General features: G+C 46.9%; 1 protein-coding gene across 1 annotated transcript in view; it reads left to right on the top strand.

Moving 5' to 3' along the window:
• Positions 1-13,599, top strand: part of HECW2 (HECT, C2 and WW domain containing E3 ubiquitin protein ligase 2) — a 249,813-nt gene that overhangs the window by 232,948 nt on the left and 3,266 nt on the right. The window contains 6 exon segments of the mRNA XM_077319283.1: positions 1,036-1,134; positions 3,106-3,235; positions 5,132-5,278; positions 6,680-6,794; positions 7,733-7,818; positions 11,741-11,853. Of these exon segments, the coding sequence (XP_077175398.1) occupies positions 1,036-1,134; positions 3,106-3,235; positions 5,132-5,278; positions 6,680-6,794; positions 7,733-7,818; positions 11,741-11,853 (690 nt within the window).

The raw sequence follows: 13,599 nt of genomic DNA, 5'->3' as shown, positions 1-13,599 counted from the left end.
TACCTCACAGGGTGTCTGTTGTGTGGAGAGGAAGGGAAAGCTGTTTGTAAGCTACTTTGGGACTTTTAAATAGAGAAAAGCGAGATATTAAGAAACAGCTCTTCTTCGGTTGGCCACCTGGCCAGTGTTCCAGTCCTCTGGGCTGATTCTGTTTCCTTAGGGCAAGCATGGTGTAGTAATGCAGATGTTGCAGGCTCTAATCTGGAGAACTGGGTTTGATTCCCCACTCCTCCTCCATATGCAGCCATCTGGGTGATCTTGGGCTAGTCACAGTTCTCCTGGAGCTGTTCTTGCAAAGTTGTTTTCTCAGAGCTCTTTCACCTACTTACCACACCAGGTGTCTATTGTGGGGAATGTCCTTCCGGGAGTGAGAAGCAGGGTATTAAAAAAAACCAGCACCAGTTCTTTTTGCTGGGGTTGAAACTGGCAGATGCACAGGGAAGCAAGGGGAGGGTCCTCATTGCTACCTAACATCTCAGGGGCTCACCTGGATCCCTTGAATGGAGAACCAGCCCTGCAGCGCTGAGCAAAACGATCTGGCATGTCACCATTTGGCATTCATGCTGAGAGTTGCCTACTCCTAATTTAGGTGGCCCCCACCCTTGAATGCTAGAACATTCTTATGTGAGGTTTATTTTCTTTACAGGTGGGTCCCTGTATAACATTTCGTATCTAAATTAAATGTGATGTACGGTTTAATTGTGAACATCTAGGTCAATGTAAACTGTAATGACTGGGGAAGGCACTGGCAAGGCCACCCTGTATTGAGTCTGCCATGAAAACGCTGAAGGGCGTCACCCCAAGGGTCAGACATGACTTGGTGCTTGCACAGGAGATACCTTTACCTTTACCTTTAGGTCTGGGCAGGCAACTGTTTTGGTCTGAGACCCCTGCAGTGCCTGACCGTGCAGATGTTGGTAATGCTGATAAACAAAAAGGCTCTTGGTAATTATTATTTTTCATTGAACTTTATGGATCCCCCCCAGAGTTAATGATGGATCAGAGATGGCTCTTTAATTTCTTTTTCTCTGACAGGTTCCGGTTTAGCGGCCGAATCCTTGGTCTCGCTCTGATTCATCAGTATTTGTTAGATGCCTTCTTCACCCGCCCGTTTTATAAAGCCCTGCTCAGAATGTGAGTAGAGAACTCATAAACATTTTGTGAACAAGCTCTGACTTTATTGGCCACAAAAGTGCCGTTATAAAGTCGGTCCTTCTGGCAGCACTAGGTTAGAACTCAGTAAGTTTCCTGTGGTCATGCTGGAGGGGGTGGAGATTCCCCTAAGCTCCTTATCTCCACACTCGCACGTCAAACCTTTGCCCTCAGTCTGTAATTATCTAACATGAAGCCAGCCTGCAACCTACAATTAAGGCTTCGTTGTGGTCATATCCGCTAACAAGACCTCTGGATCTTATTAGTGAGAGGAGAGAATCGATAGCTGCCTTACTGTCTTCTGCTTCTTCTGTGAAATCTGCCTACCTCTTTCAACAATGGCATTTATTTGCCCGGGGTCCACTCATGGCGTTTTGCCCCTCAAAAAGGTTCTGGGAGGCCAGAAGGTAGGCGATGCAGTGGTTCAGGCAGTGGGTGGGTGTCACTTCTGCTTGCCGCTTCTTCCCACTGCACCAGACTCTGGAGTGGCAGAGCTGTGGATCAGAACGCTATAGGCAAGGTTGGGCCTCTGACACCTCCTCCATGCCTCCAGCAGCTAGGGCATGGAAGGAAGAGATGCCCCCAGGGGCACTGCCAGCACCACTGGAGTTTGTCTTGGACACCAGGGGCTGGCAGCAGCACAAGTCCAGGAAGGCAGCCATGAGTTCAAGCCGCACCCTGCACCATGTTTTGTTTGCTGCCCTCCTCAAACTGTGGTCCCCCAAGGAGCCACTGGGAACCACTTGTCTGGGGAAGCAGCCCTGCAATAGTGAGTACAAAAAAATGGAAAGGTGGAATAACAGTGGCCTGCTCCTAGATTTCCCTTCCCCTCACCTCTCATGGGGCTGCACAAGCACCATGGCAATATCCCCTTCAGATTCAAGTCCAGTGGTTCCCTAGGGACCAATAGTATTGGGGGGGAGTTAGTATTGGGGGGGGGGAGCTTTCCAGAGTCAAAGCTTCCCTTCAACAGATGGTATCTAATGAAGGGACCCGGGACTCTCAAAAAGGTCTTCCTCCCCCCTTCCGTTGGTTATCAGGTGCTGCCAGACTCAAGTCTAATTGTTCTGCACCAGACCATCACTGCTCCCCTCTGAAACTGTCTTCCCTTCAGAAATGTTGAGACAGTGTGAGCAGTGAATGGATTTAGATTTGGGATCACCTTATTTGCATAACGATTCTTATCTTTGAGCAGCTTGTGTTTGAGGAACCTGGGTACAGAGGCATGCTTTGTTATGATGGAGCAAAAAGGAATTATAGGCCTGTGCCAGTGGGTCCACCCAAAGATTGCATTGATTGTTAATTGGTAATTTGTGATCCCGGAGGGTGCCAGATGTTGCTGATTTTTGGTGAGGGGAGGCAGGAATTTTCTTTCCCTTCAACTCTCACGGATGCGGAACTGCAGAATGAAAAAAGCAGAAGAGTGATGTTGGACCACAAATGTCTTGATCATGTGCCCCATGAAGAAAAACGTGTAGATGAATAGCTTTGGTTGGTATTGAGGAAACAAAGAGATTTGGGAGAACATGAAGCGAACACAAAGCCATCAAGGCATAACAGTTCTTCAGGTGCATGGTATTTACTGCTGTGGTCTTAGACGGCCGAAGTAAAGAACGTGCCACAACAAATACATACATCGGTAATCAGCAGTTATAGAAGTAATAAAGTTTAAAACAGCAGAAATTATTCAAATCAAAAGTTAGGTCATCCCTTGACCTAGCACAGGATCTCTCAGTTAATAGCGCAAGCTGCAGGAATTCATTGGAGAGTAACAGTCTGACATATTCCGCATCTGGACATTCTGAAAAATTGTTAACAATAGACAAAAGAGTTGTGCAGCAAACCACGTGGTAGAAGGGGCAGTGGAGTAAGACATGCACCATAGACTCGATTCCCCTCGATGTTCCCCTTGCTGTCTCCTCCATCTCTCTAACCTCTTCTTGTTTGTGTTAGACTGTGTGAGCTGAGTGACTTGGAATATCTTGACGAGGAATTCCACCAGAGTTTGCAGTGGATGAAAGACAACGATATACATGATATCCTCGACCTCACATTCACTGTAAATGAAGAAGTTTTTGGACAGGTGTGCACCCTTCCTTCCTTTCCCAGAAAACAAAAATTAATACTAGAGAAAGGTGCCTTGCTTCCTGCTGTTGGATAAGGATGTCTCCTTTGCTCATAAGGTGGGAGAATTCATGTTGCCACTTGATCTGAGTGTGTCTCTCCACCCATCACCCCTACCAAGTCAGACCAAGGTTTAAAAACAAGGGCTCAATGTGAAGTGCCAGGAGAATATTATGTTTTCACAGGTCCCTCTTCCTCTCTTTGCCTGCAGCCACTCTTTGACTCCTGGAGAAAATATTCCTGGAATCTCAAGTCCTACATGAATAAACAGTCGCCTGGGGGGTGGGGTGGGGGGCGGACGGTAGTCAGCAGGGGTTGAAATTGCTACTCTGCTGACTCAAGAAAGAGGACAAGGTGATTTCACCCCCTTCCGACTCATGCAGGTCCTGTAACTCTACATATCATTTGTCTGGAACTCTGCAACTGCAGAGGGACAGAGGAACGTGGAGAATACAAAGGATGTTGTTGCAGGGGGTGGGGTTGAGTGGTTTTTTAAAGTTCTAGCCAAGCAGTATTCTCTTTTACCTGCCCAGCTTAGCTTGCCAATGTGAAAGGCTGCTAGCCTGTAACTAAAAGATGTAAAGTCTCTAGAGCAGGGTTGGCCAAACTCTGTCTCTCCAGATGTCCATGGACTACAAATCCCATGAGCCCTTGCCTGCATGTGTCATTTATGAATTGGCACATAGAATTGTACTATTTGGCATGCATGTGGGTTTCCAAAGTAGAAATGTCTTGGTGTTTTCTAGAAGAAAAATTGCAACTATGCCCCGTACTTTAGAGAGAGCTGCGAATTGCTGTGCATAATACTACCAATACGTGAATCTTAATTTGTGTTGTCTGAGAGGTGGGCAGAGGGGGAAAACAAATTCTGTAGTTAACAAAAGTGGATTATTTAGCCGAAAACACTCATACAGTCACAATAGATGGGATCACCAAAAGTCAGCTATGACTTGATGCTGCACACCACAGTCAGCATATTCAAGCATCAATGATCCAAGCTCTTTCTCATAAAATATATTGCAGCAGGGGTTTGAAGGCTACCCCTTCACTGCACCAAGAGGTAGAGATGGGATTCCCCTACACACAAACAAAGGCACTGTGTGTGTGTAAGTAAATTGGGGGGTAGGAGCCGGTTTTCAGAACTATTGTGCACTAGGAGAAAAGAGACAGAGTCCAGGAGCAACTGAGAGACTGACAAAATTTGTGGCAGGGGAGGACCTTTCCGATTCGGACGCTGCCGTACACAACCCTAATACTGTTACCAACTCCAGGTTGGGAAACACTTGGAGATTGGGGGGGGGGGGAGTTTAAGGAAGATGGGGTTGGGTGAAGGGGGAGAAATCAGCATGGCATAATGCCATAGAGTCCACCTTCCAAAGCAGCCATTGTCTCCAGGAGGACTGATCTCTGCGGCCGTCTGAGATCAGTTGGGAGCCTAGGAGATCCCCAGCCACTACCTGGAGGTTGCCAACCCTGCTGTACACTGTGAACTGTTCCCCTCCCTATATTAGAAACTTGGTTGAAAAAACTGTCTTTGCAGACTGTGACATCTGTCTGGCATCCCTGCGTTTGGACTTGAGGTCTCAGGCTTCAGCCGGTCTAAGTTTCATTGCTTCAGCAGGACTGTCATCACTGGGTGCAGCTCCATGAACCTCTCGCTAACTGAATAGTTTCCCCCCCTCCCCTTTATCTGTAATGTCCTGGGCCTAGTCTGCACACATGAGATAATGCACTTTCAATGCACTTTAGAAGTAGATTTTCCTGTTCTGCACAGGAAAATCCATCCGCGAAAGCACATTGAAAGTGCATTATCTATTGTATGCAGACTAGGCCCTGGTTGTTGTTTGTCTTTAAGATAACCGAGCGGGAACTGAAGCCCGGGGGGGCCAACATCCCCGTGACGGAAAAGAACAAAAAGGAGTATATCGAGAGAATGGTGAAGTGGAGGATTGAAAGAGGGGTCGTGCAGCAGACGGAGAGTCTCGTGCGTGGCTTCTATGAGGTAAAAGAATATCAAATGCCTTATTTGTGTTACCTGGCCTTGACCTGGAGCGCCAGGAAGCCGAAGGTTGAGCAAGCAAAAATTTAAAAATAAAATATAATTGTTTATTGTCTAATGGGCATACTTAGGATTAAAAGCTGTGTATACAGAGACCATTAAAAACATAAATCCATGCTTAAAGGTAAAGCACCGGGTCATGTCTGACCCTTGGGGTGACCCCCTCTAGAGTTCTGTTGCACATACATTTCCCAAGAAGAACATACTGGTTACAACATGCTGAGACTAAATACATTTTGACTCAGAGACATTTCTTCAGGTGACCCGGTAATATTCCTCACACAGAAACTGTTCCAATATACAAGAACTTAGTAAGGCCTGGCTGGTAGTATATGATTCCTGAATAGGGATAAAAATATGTAAGAATTTCCAAAATATCCTCAAGGAATATTTTTGTAAGATCGATTTGTAAGGCATGGTAGTTACACAAAAAGTGACCAGTGAAGAAGACCCTCTGGCTTAAAACATGTTTTGTCTTAGCATATGTAACCATTATTTTAATACTAAAGACAATATTGGTTTGGGCACTAACTCTTTTCCTCCAATAAACATTGGGATGGATCAAGTGGAGTTAGATTAGAACAGATTCCCAGATTAGAAATTGTCTATACAGGGCATCTAGCCCCACCCCAGGATAACTATTTGTCCACGGCTTGAAGACCACCAATGCGGGGGCGCTCACCACCTCCTCAGGCAGCCCATTCCACTGCTGAACTATTCTGACTGAATTTTTTTTTCTGATATTAAGTCAGTACCATTCTACATGTAGCTTAAGCCCATTATGGAGGGTCCTATCCTGTGCTGCCAACAGGAACCATTCCCTGCCCTCCTCCAAGTGACAACCTTTCAGATACTTCAAGACAGCAATCTTGTCCCCTCTCCACCTCCTCTTCTGCAGGCTGAACACTCCTAAGTCCCTCAGCCTTTCCTCATAGGGCTTAGTCTCCAGCCCATGGATTATCCTCTTCACTCTCCTCTGCAAGGTCGCAGTTTTGTCCATGTCCTTTTTGAAGTGAGGCCTCCAGAACATCACACAGTAATTCTTTCCCTGCCCCCCCCCAATAAACAACACTGTGATGAATCCAGCAGGAAAGGCAGTGCTCCTGCAGCCCTCCAATTCACATGGCTAGTCCTGAGAATCAACTTTCCAAGGGGTCAGAACCGCCATGGTGAGGAGAAGGCGGGGACGGACTGCTCTTCTTGCGTGGACAGATTTCTGGAGCCAGTCTGTTAAAGCCTGAGTACTTATTCGAACATCTCTAGCCAGACTACATTCCTCCCCAAACAGGAGGTTGGTTTGAATCTTCTACACACATCTTTGGATGCCTTTATTTTCTTTCCTAGGTTGTTGACGCCAGGTTGGTTTCTGTGTTTGATGCAAGAGAGTTGGAGCTGGTTATTGCTGGCACGGCAGAAATTGACTTAAGCGACTGGCGAAACAATACCGAGTACAGAGGAGGTGAGATCTTCTCCATATGTGGGTCTGTGTTGCAGTCAGATTTCCTATTCAGATCTCCTGGAGGGGGGGGGGGCAAAACGTTGAAGAAGGAACTTCTTTCTTGAAAAAAAAAAAAAAGGATCGCAGTAAATTATTCTGATTTAATTGTTCAAGACTAATCTGTCACAACAGAATTTTAGAAAGCATGTGTTAGTTTTTTTTGAAGAAAACTTAATTCAGAAGGCCTGGGTTTCCCTACTTAGCTTTTGGATTAGGGGCCAGCGTTTCTTTTGATCCAAAGGGGGCAGAATCCGGGACAGCGCAGCTGGCAACAGGCGAAGGAGCGTGTAGGTTAATCAGAGGTATAAAGGTATGCTCGGCTGTGATTCATTGCAGATGGCATTGGCATCCAGGCTTGGAAGAAGTTAGGCCCTCTGGTGAAAAATGAGAAGCCTCCATCTGCCAGAGATGTGTCTGGGACAGAGATGGCTGAATTAATTGGCATCTGGTGTTCATTCTTGGGTAACCGAGAAATATGCTAGGATCAGATCGCTGATAAAAATTCATCTGAGGCGTCAGAGTATGCTGAAATGGAAGACATGGCATTTGAGGAAGTGTGTGCGCACACAAAAGCTCATACCTTGAATAAAACCTTGTTGGTCTTAAAGGCACGACTGGACTCTAAATTTGTTCTGCTGTAATGGAAGAGCTTCAGTCCAGCATGATAATGAGTCGCTTCTAGAAACCAAGAGAAAACTGCCAAAACTTGAGCTAATATCGATAAGTAAATAAAGAAGAGGCCTCCTTTAGGTGGAGGGCGTGTGCCCTCCCTTCAGCTCCTGCTTTAATGGCTTCCCTCGGTGGAGAGTTAGAAACCTGTTAACGATTAGCATCTCCCAGTCTGTCTGTCCCAGGGAAGTGGGCCACATTAACATGGCATTCTGTTCGGATCCCGACAGGCTACCACGACAATCACATTGTTATCCGATGGTTTTGGGCTGCTGTAGAAAGATTCAACAATGAACAGCGGCTAAGGCTACTACAGGTAAGTGATCTCTCGATGTGTGTGGAACACCCAGCCGTCTCTTCACTGTTCAGGATCCAGTCTGGGCCAATGAAACTCTCAGCATGTGACCTCAAGCCAGACAGATGGCTTGATTGTTCTCAACTCTCCTTCAAGACACTTACCGATTGTCCGTGGAGACAATAAATCCAAGAATGCTTCTATCTCTGTGTGTGTGAGAGGCAATTTGCTGTCAAGGTGCTTCCCACTTTGGCAACCCAGTCCTCCCATTAACAGCCATGCTCGGGTCTTGCAAGCTGAGGGCCCTCGTGGCTTCTGAGATTACCTCCATCTCATGTTTGGTCTTCCTCTTTCCCTTGTGCCTTAGCCTCTTCCTAGCTTTTATCTCTTGCCCTGCATTTTTAATAATCACTGTTCTTCTACAAGGAGCCAGTGGTATTTCCATGGTGTCATTTCCCCTTGTATATGTCCCCTGCAGAGGATCTTCCAAATCATCCAAATAAATCACTATATGTTTTGTGATTTAACATGTGGCTTTTTATTCACTGCAGCATTTTCCCCCCTCAGTGGCTGCATGTCCTGCCCTTCTCCGCAGAGGCCTGTGGCATGACTTGCTGAATTGAGCACTATCGTGTCTTGATATTTGCACTGGGAGATGTGATGCAAAGGGAGAAGTTATTTTTGTTCTTCCTGTTACATGTTTGTTCTGTCAACTTGGTCTTTATGAAACAAAATTGGAAAGGGAGGACAGGAGGAAGAGTTCCAGTCCCATTCATCTCTTCAAGGCCACTTAGAACTGCTGTTTTGATATCCCCGCCCGCTTTGTTCTCGTGAATTTCTGTTCTGCAAAATGTGAATAACAAAACTAAGCTGGGGAGGGGGGGGGGAGACAGCAAACAAAACTGCAAAGAAAAGAAAAGAGAAATGAAAAGAAAAGAATTCCCTTCTGGTTAAAAAATGAAATGGAAAGGGGGAAATTTATATATCTGTAATATTGGAAAATTTCATCTTACATCTTTTTAGACTAGCTTATTTCCAAAGCAATCCTCAGATGAGCTGTGTTTTACCTTCAGGGCTTTGGATCATATGATGTGGGAGGGGAGTGTCAAATCCATTTCTTAAATTTCTCCATCTTCTTCTCTCTGGTTTGGCTTCCATTGCTCTGATGCATCTCATGGCTTCAGGAGGGCAGCCACATTGGTCTTCATTTCAACAGCAAGATTCAAATCCAGGAGTCCGAGACCAGCAAGGTTTTCGAGCAATACGTTTTTGAGAGTCAGTGCCTTGGCCCTGACAAAGGGAGCCTGGGCTCTCAAAACTGTATGCCCTGAGAATCTTGTCAAATCAAATCTTTAATTACAGTCATTGACCAGCAATAAGAAAGAACAAGTAAAACGATACAAGAATGACTGTTAGGTTACAAAGTGAAAATTCAAAGTAGCTTTCGACAATTAATTTAAAATTCATTCTAAACTAGACAGCTAAGTGAATATGCCCATTCAAAGTCCTATTTTTATTTCAATCCCGATATTTTATGCAATGTTAGATCAGCTTTTTTAAAAATATCTTTTAGAAGAAGACAAAGAAGAGCTGTTCTTTTATACCCTGCTTTTTATTACCTTATAAGGAGTCCCAAAGCGACTTACAAACACCTTTCCTTTCCCCACAACAAGCACCCTGTGAGATAGGTGGGGCTGAGAGAGCTATGAGAGAACTGGGACTGTCCCAAGGTCACCCAGCTGGCTGCATTGGAGGAGGAAGAGTGGGGAATCAAACCTAGTTCTCCAGATTAGAGGTGACCTCTCTTTAATCATTGGCTTTCCCCAACCTGTTTCCCTCCCATCCTGGTAATATGGAGAAGGAGCAGTCCTGAAGAATGCCCCAGATCCAGGCCCACTGCTTGGCCAAACCACAACCCGGGGATGCTAACAGAGAGGGTGAAGGTGGTTGTATGGTCCTGACAGGCCTGCATGATGGGTACTTTGACACATCCCCAGTGAAGTGGCGGAAACTGACAGTGAGGAAACAGTTTCACTCCGAAAACTGTGCTGCAAAGATAGCACATGGGTTGGGATGGGTAAGCTCGGGTTGGGGTCCGACTAGCTGGCCTTAGGAAAGGCAGAACGCATGGCACTCTTTGGAGGATCTAGAAAATCAAAGTGTCATAAATATACAAAGTCCACTCCAGTGGGACTCCCAAGAGCTGATAAATGTGTGAGTTTTTGTCATAGAATCAAAGGGATTTTTTGTCATAGAATCATAAAGTTGGAAGGGACTTCCAGGGTCATCTAGTCCAACCCCCATGAAGAATGCAGGAAATTCACAACTACCTGGTCACCCACAGTGGCCCCAGTTCCATGTCCAGATGATGCCTCCCCCTCAACCCCCACCCCACCCCCAGAATCCCTGGTCAGTCTGGTCTGGAGGAAATTTGCCTTCTGATCCCAAAGTTTCGATAAGCATTTCCATGGGCATGCAAGAGCCAAGTTCAGGCACAATCCCTTCTGCCCACCCAGTTACAATCCACCTAAGTTCTTCTGAAAGGGAAGGGACTTTCCTACAGCATCACTTAAATGCTGGTTGAGAAATGCAACTATAAAGTCCCTGGTTCTGGTCTCCATCTGAACGCCCCCAGGGTGTGCCTTTCCCCTGGAAAATACCCTCTGGCAGCCTCACAGAGTCATCTTCCCCAAGGAAGACCTAAACGCTCATGTTCATTGAGTGGGCTTGAAGCACCGCATCCCTCTTGGCGTATCATCTTGACTGTTGCCTTGGGCAGAATAGATTAAGTAGAGATTGGGTGGGCCCACAAGAGGGGTTCTTTTCAACGGCAGCCCCACAGTCATGGGACAACTTCCCCAGGGAGGTGCACCCATCCCCCTCACTTTTAATCTTTTAGGGGCAGCTGAAAACGTTTTTGTTTAGGTCGGCCTTTGACTAAAGCAGTCCTAAGCATTGCTTCCAAATTTGGGTTTTATGTATTTTTATATATTCTATTTTATGCATTGTGTTTATCTTGTAAACTGCCTTGAGCTCTGTAAGGATCAAAGGCAGCTAATAATTGCTTTAAAGAAAGTAAGATTGATGTATAATTGTAATGTAATATATATATACTAGAATTAAAGCCCATTGTAAACAAAATACAATGGGCGCTAGAATGTGGGGGATAGGGAGGGACAGGGCAGCGCAAGGAAGCTGACCTTAGAGAGGGTGGGCGGCGGCGGCGGGGCATCCTCGGCTCCTCGGCGGTCCTTTGGCGGCCAAGCCCACCCGCCCAGGCCCACCCACCCCCGAAGCTCTCCCAAGCCTTCTCTCGGGCGGCGGAGCGGCCTCGTGACGTCTACGACGCCGCAAAGCTGCTCCGCCGGCCGAGAGAAGGCGGCCAGGGCCACCCGCCCAGGCCCACCCGTCCCAGAGGCTCTCCCAAGCCTTCTCCCGGCCGGTGGAGCGGCCTCGCAGCGTCTATGACGCCGCGAGGCCGCTCCGGCGGCCGGGAGAAGGCGGCGCGGCCGACCGCTCACCTGTGGCTGTGCGGGTGAAGCAGGCGGGATGGACACTTGGAGGGGCCAATCAGGAGCCGCTTCGCGGCTCCTCATTGGCCCGTCCGAGTTTTTATCCCGGACCAGTCCCGCCCTAACTCCACCCCACTACCCCTTACTCTTTTATTCAGTCCATGGAGCCCGCGGCGCCACGGGCTGTGTACAGATATATATATATATATATATACACACACACATATACATACATACATACATACATATATACATATACATACACACACACACACACACACACACACACATATATGGGATTTACTCCTCTCCCCTCCCTCCGTCCCCAGTTTGGCACAATTTGCACATAGGAATTCACCCATGCTTTCAAAACAGCACATAAGTTCTTTTTTGTGCACTAATTCCTTAAATTGTTTTGCTTTCGCCTCCAGTTTGTAACAGGAACGTCTAGTATACCTTATGAAGGTTTTGCGTCTCTGAGGGGGAGCAACGGACCAAGAAGATTCTGTGTCGAAAAATGGGGGAAAATCACTGCTTTGCCCAGGTAAAATAATACCAGGTATTTTAAGAAACCTAAATCTATGGGCCTCGTTGGTGGGGACAGCCAGGCCCCTGCGTTGCACAGTTCCATGGAAAAGAATGATTTCAGGAAACTCAACCCGTACAAAGCATCAGCTATGATAGGGATAATTTCGGCATCCCTTTGATTCCAAATAGTGCCTTGGTGGCATTTGGTCATGGCCCAAGCATGATTTTATAGGCGTGCGTATGCACACGAGAACTTAATTAAACAAAGCATGAGATAACAACCCCTCAGGCAGCTGGGAGAAACAGCAGTATCTTGATCCAAATGACCTTCCCGCCCTCAATTCTGAGCAGAACGAAAGTGATTTGTTTTCACAAGCTCCCTGGTCCCTCTATGCAGAGACGCCTTCTGTCCGGAGTGGTGCCAGGTTCAGAGGCTTTGCTGTGTAAACATGGCACAAAGCTGGCGAGGGGTGGCAGGTTTAAGTTAAAAGTCAAGGAGCATCAGTGACTGTCAGAAGGCCTTTGGAAAATACCCGGCAGATTCTGTTACTGGACTGGAAGAGCTAACGGAGACTGCGTAGCTGACAGAGTGCACGGCTCAGAGGCCAAGTTCAAACCCCGGCTCAGTCGTGAAGGTTCAACTAGGGGGCCCTGAGCCAGTTGGTCTCTCTCAGCCGAGACAATAGAGGCCAGAAGGAAAAGAAGGGGATCCATATGTATTGGCTGGAGCTCCTTGGAGGAGGAAGGGTGGGATAAAAAATGGAGTGGAGGTGTGAAAGTAGTGTCTTCATGTTCTGATGGGTCCAGTGGCAAATGTCTACCTAGATGGGTGGTCAGGTTAGTCTGTCTGTAGCAGTAGAAAAGAGCCAGCGTCCAGGAGCCCCTTCAAGGCTAGCAACATTTGGGGCAGGGGAGGAACTTTTGTGAATCACTGATATCTGAAGAAGTGAGCCATGACTCCCAAAAGCTCTTCCCCTGCCACTGACCTGGACTCTGGCTGATCTATTTATCAGTTAACGTTCCCTCAGGTGCATCTGGAGGTAGGTTAGGCTGATAAAGATTGGCCCAAAGGCACCCAAGCGATTGGTCAGGTGTGGATTCAGACCCATGTTGCCTTAGTCCGACACACACATGGACACACCTGAAAGGAATGGTTAGGTGGAGGCCCACTCCGCAGTATCAAGTATATTGGTCCTTCCAGGTTTTATTTGGGGTGAATTCCACAATCACCAGTGTAAACTGTTTGAGCGTGCAAATATGAATCTGGCTGCTGAGTTTCAGATGGACTCTGGACCAAGGCTAACATAATTGGCACAATATAGGAACTTTGGCTGAAAGGCAAAGTCATCTGGGCATGAAGTGGCCACGAGCTACGATAACATTTTACCTTTATCAGCCGCCGCTAGCATCAAACATTGACATACTGTGCCCAAGGAGAGCGCGCTTAGCGTAAATATATAGGCTTCCTTCCTGGATGCTGAATCTCTTTATCGAGAGAGCAGAAGGGCTTGTTTCTTCAAGATGATTCGGGTCCTACCACGGAGCAAGTAAAGAATTCTGTAGGACAAGGTTCTCACGTCTCCTAGCATCCTCAAAAAATGAAAGCAGTTTTCATAAGCTCCCTGGTCCCTCCATGCAGAGACACCTTCTGTCCGGAGTGGTGCCATATTCAGAGGCTTTGCTGTGTAAACATGGCACAGAACTGGCGAGGGGTGGCGAGTTCAAGTTAAAAGTCAAGGAGCCTCCATGAGTGTCAGAAGGC

This window comes from Paroedura picta, chromosome 2 (genome assembly GCF_049243985.1).
Source record: "Paroedura picta isolate Pp20150507F chromosome 2, Ppicta_v3.0, whole genome shotgun sequence".
NCBI classification, from domain to species: domain Eukaryota; kingdom Metazoa; phylum Chordata; class Lepidosauria; order Squamata; family Gekkonidae; genus Paroedura; species Paroedura picta.
This window is presented reverse-complemented; position numbering and strand designations above follow the sequence as displayed.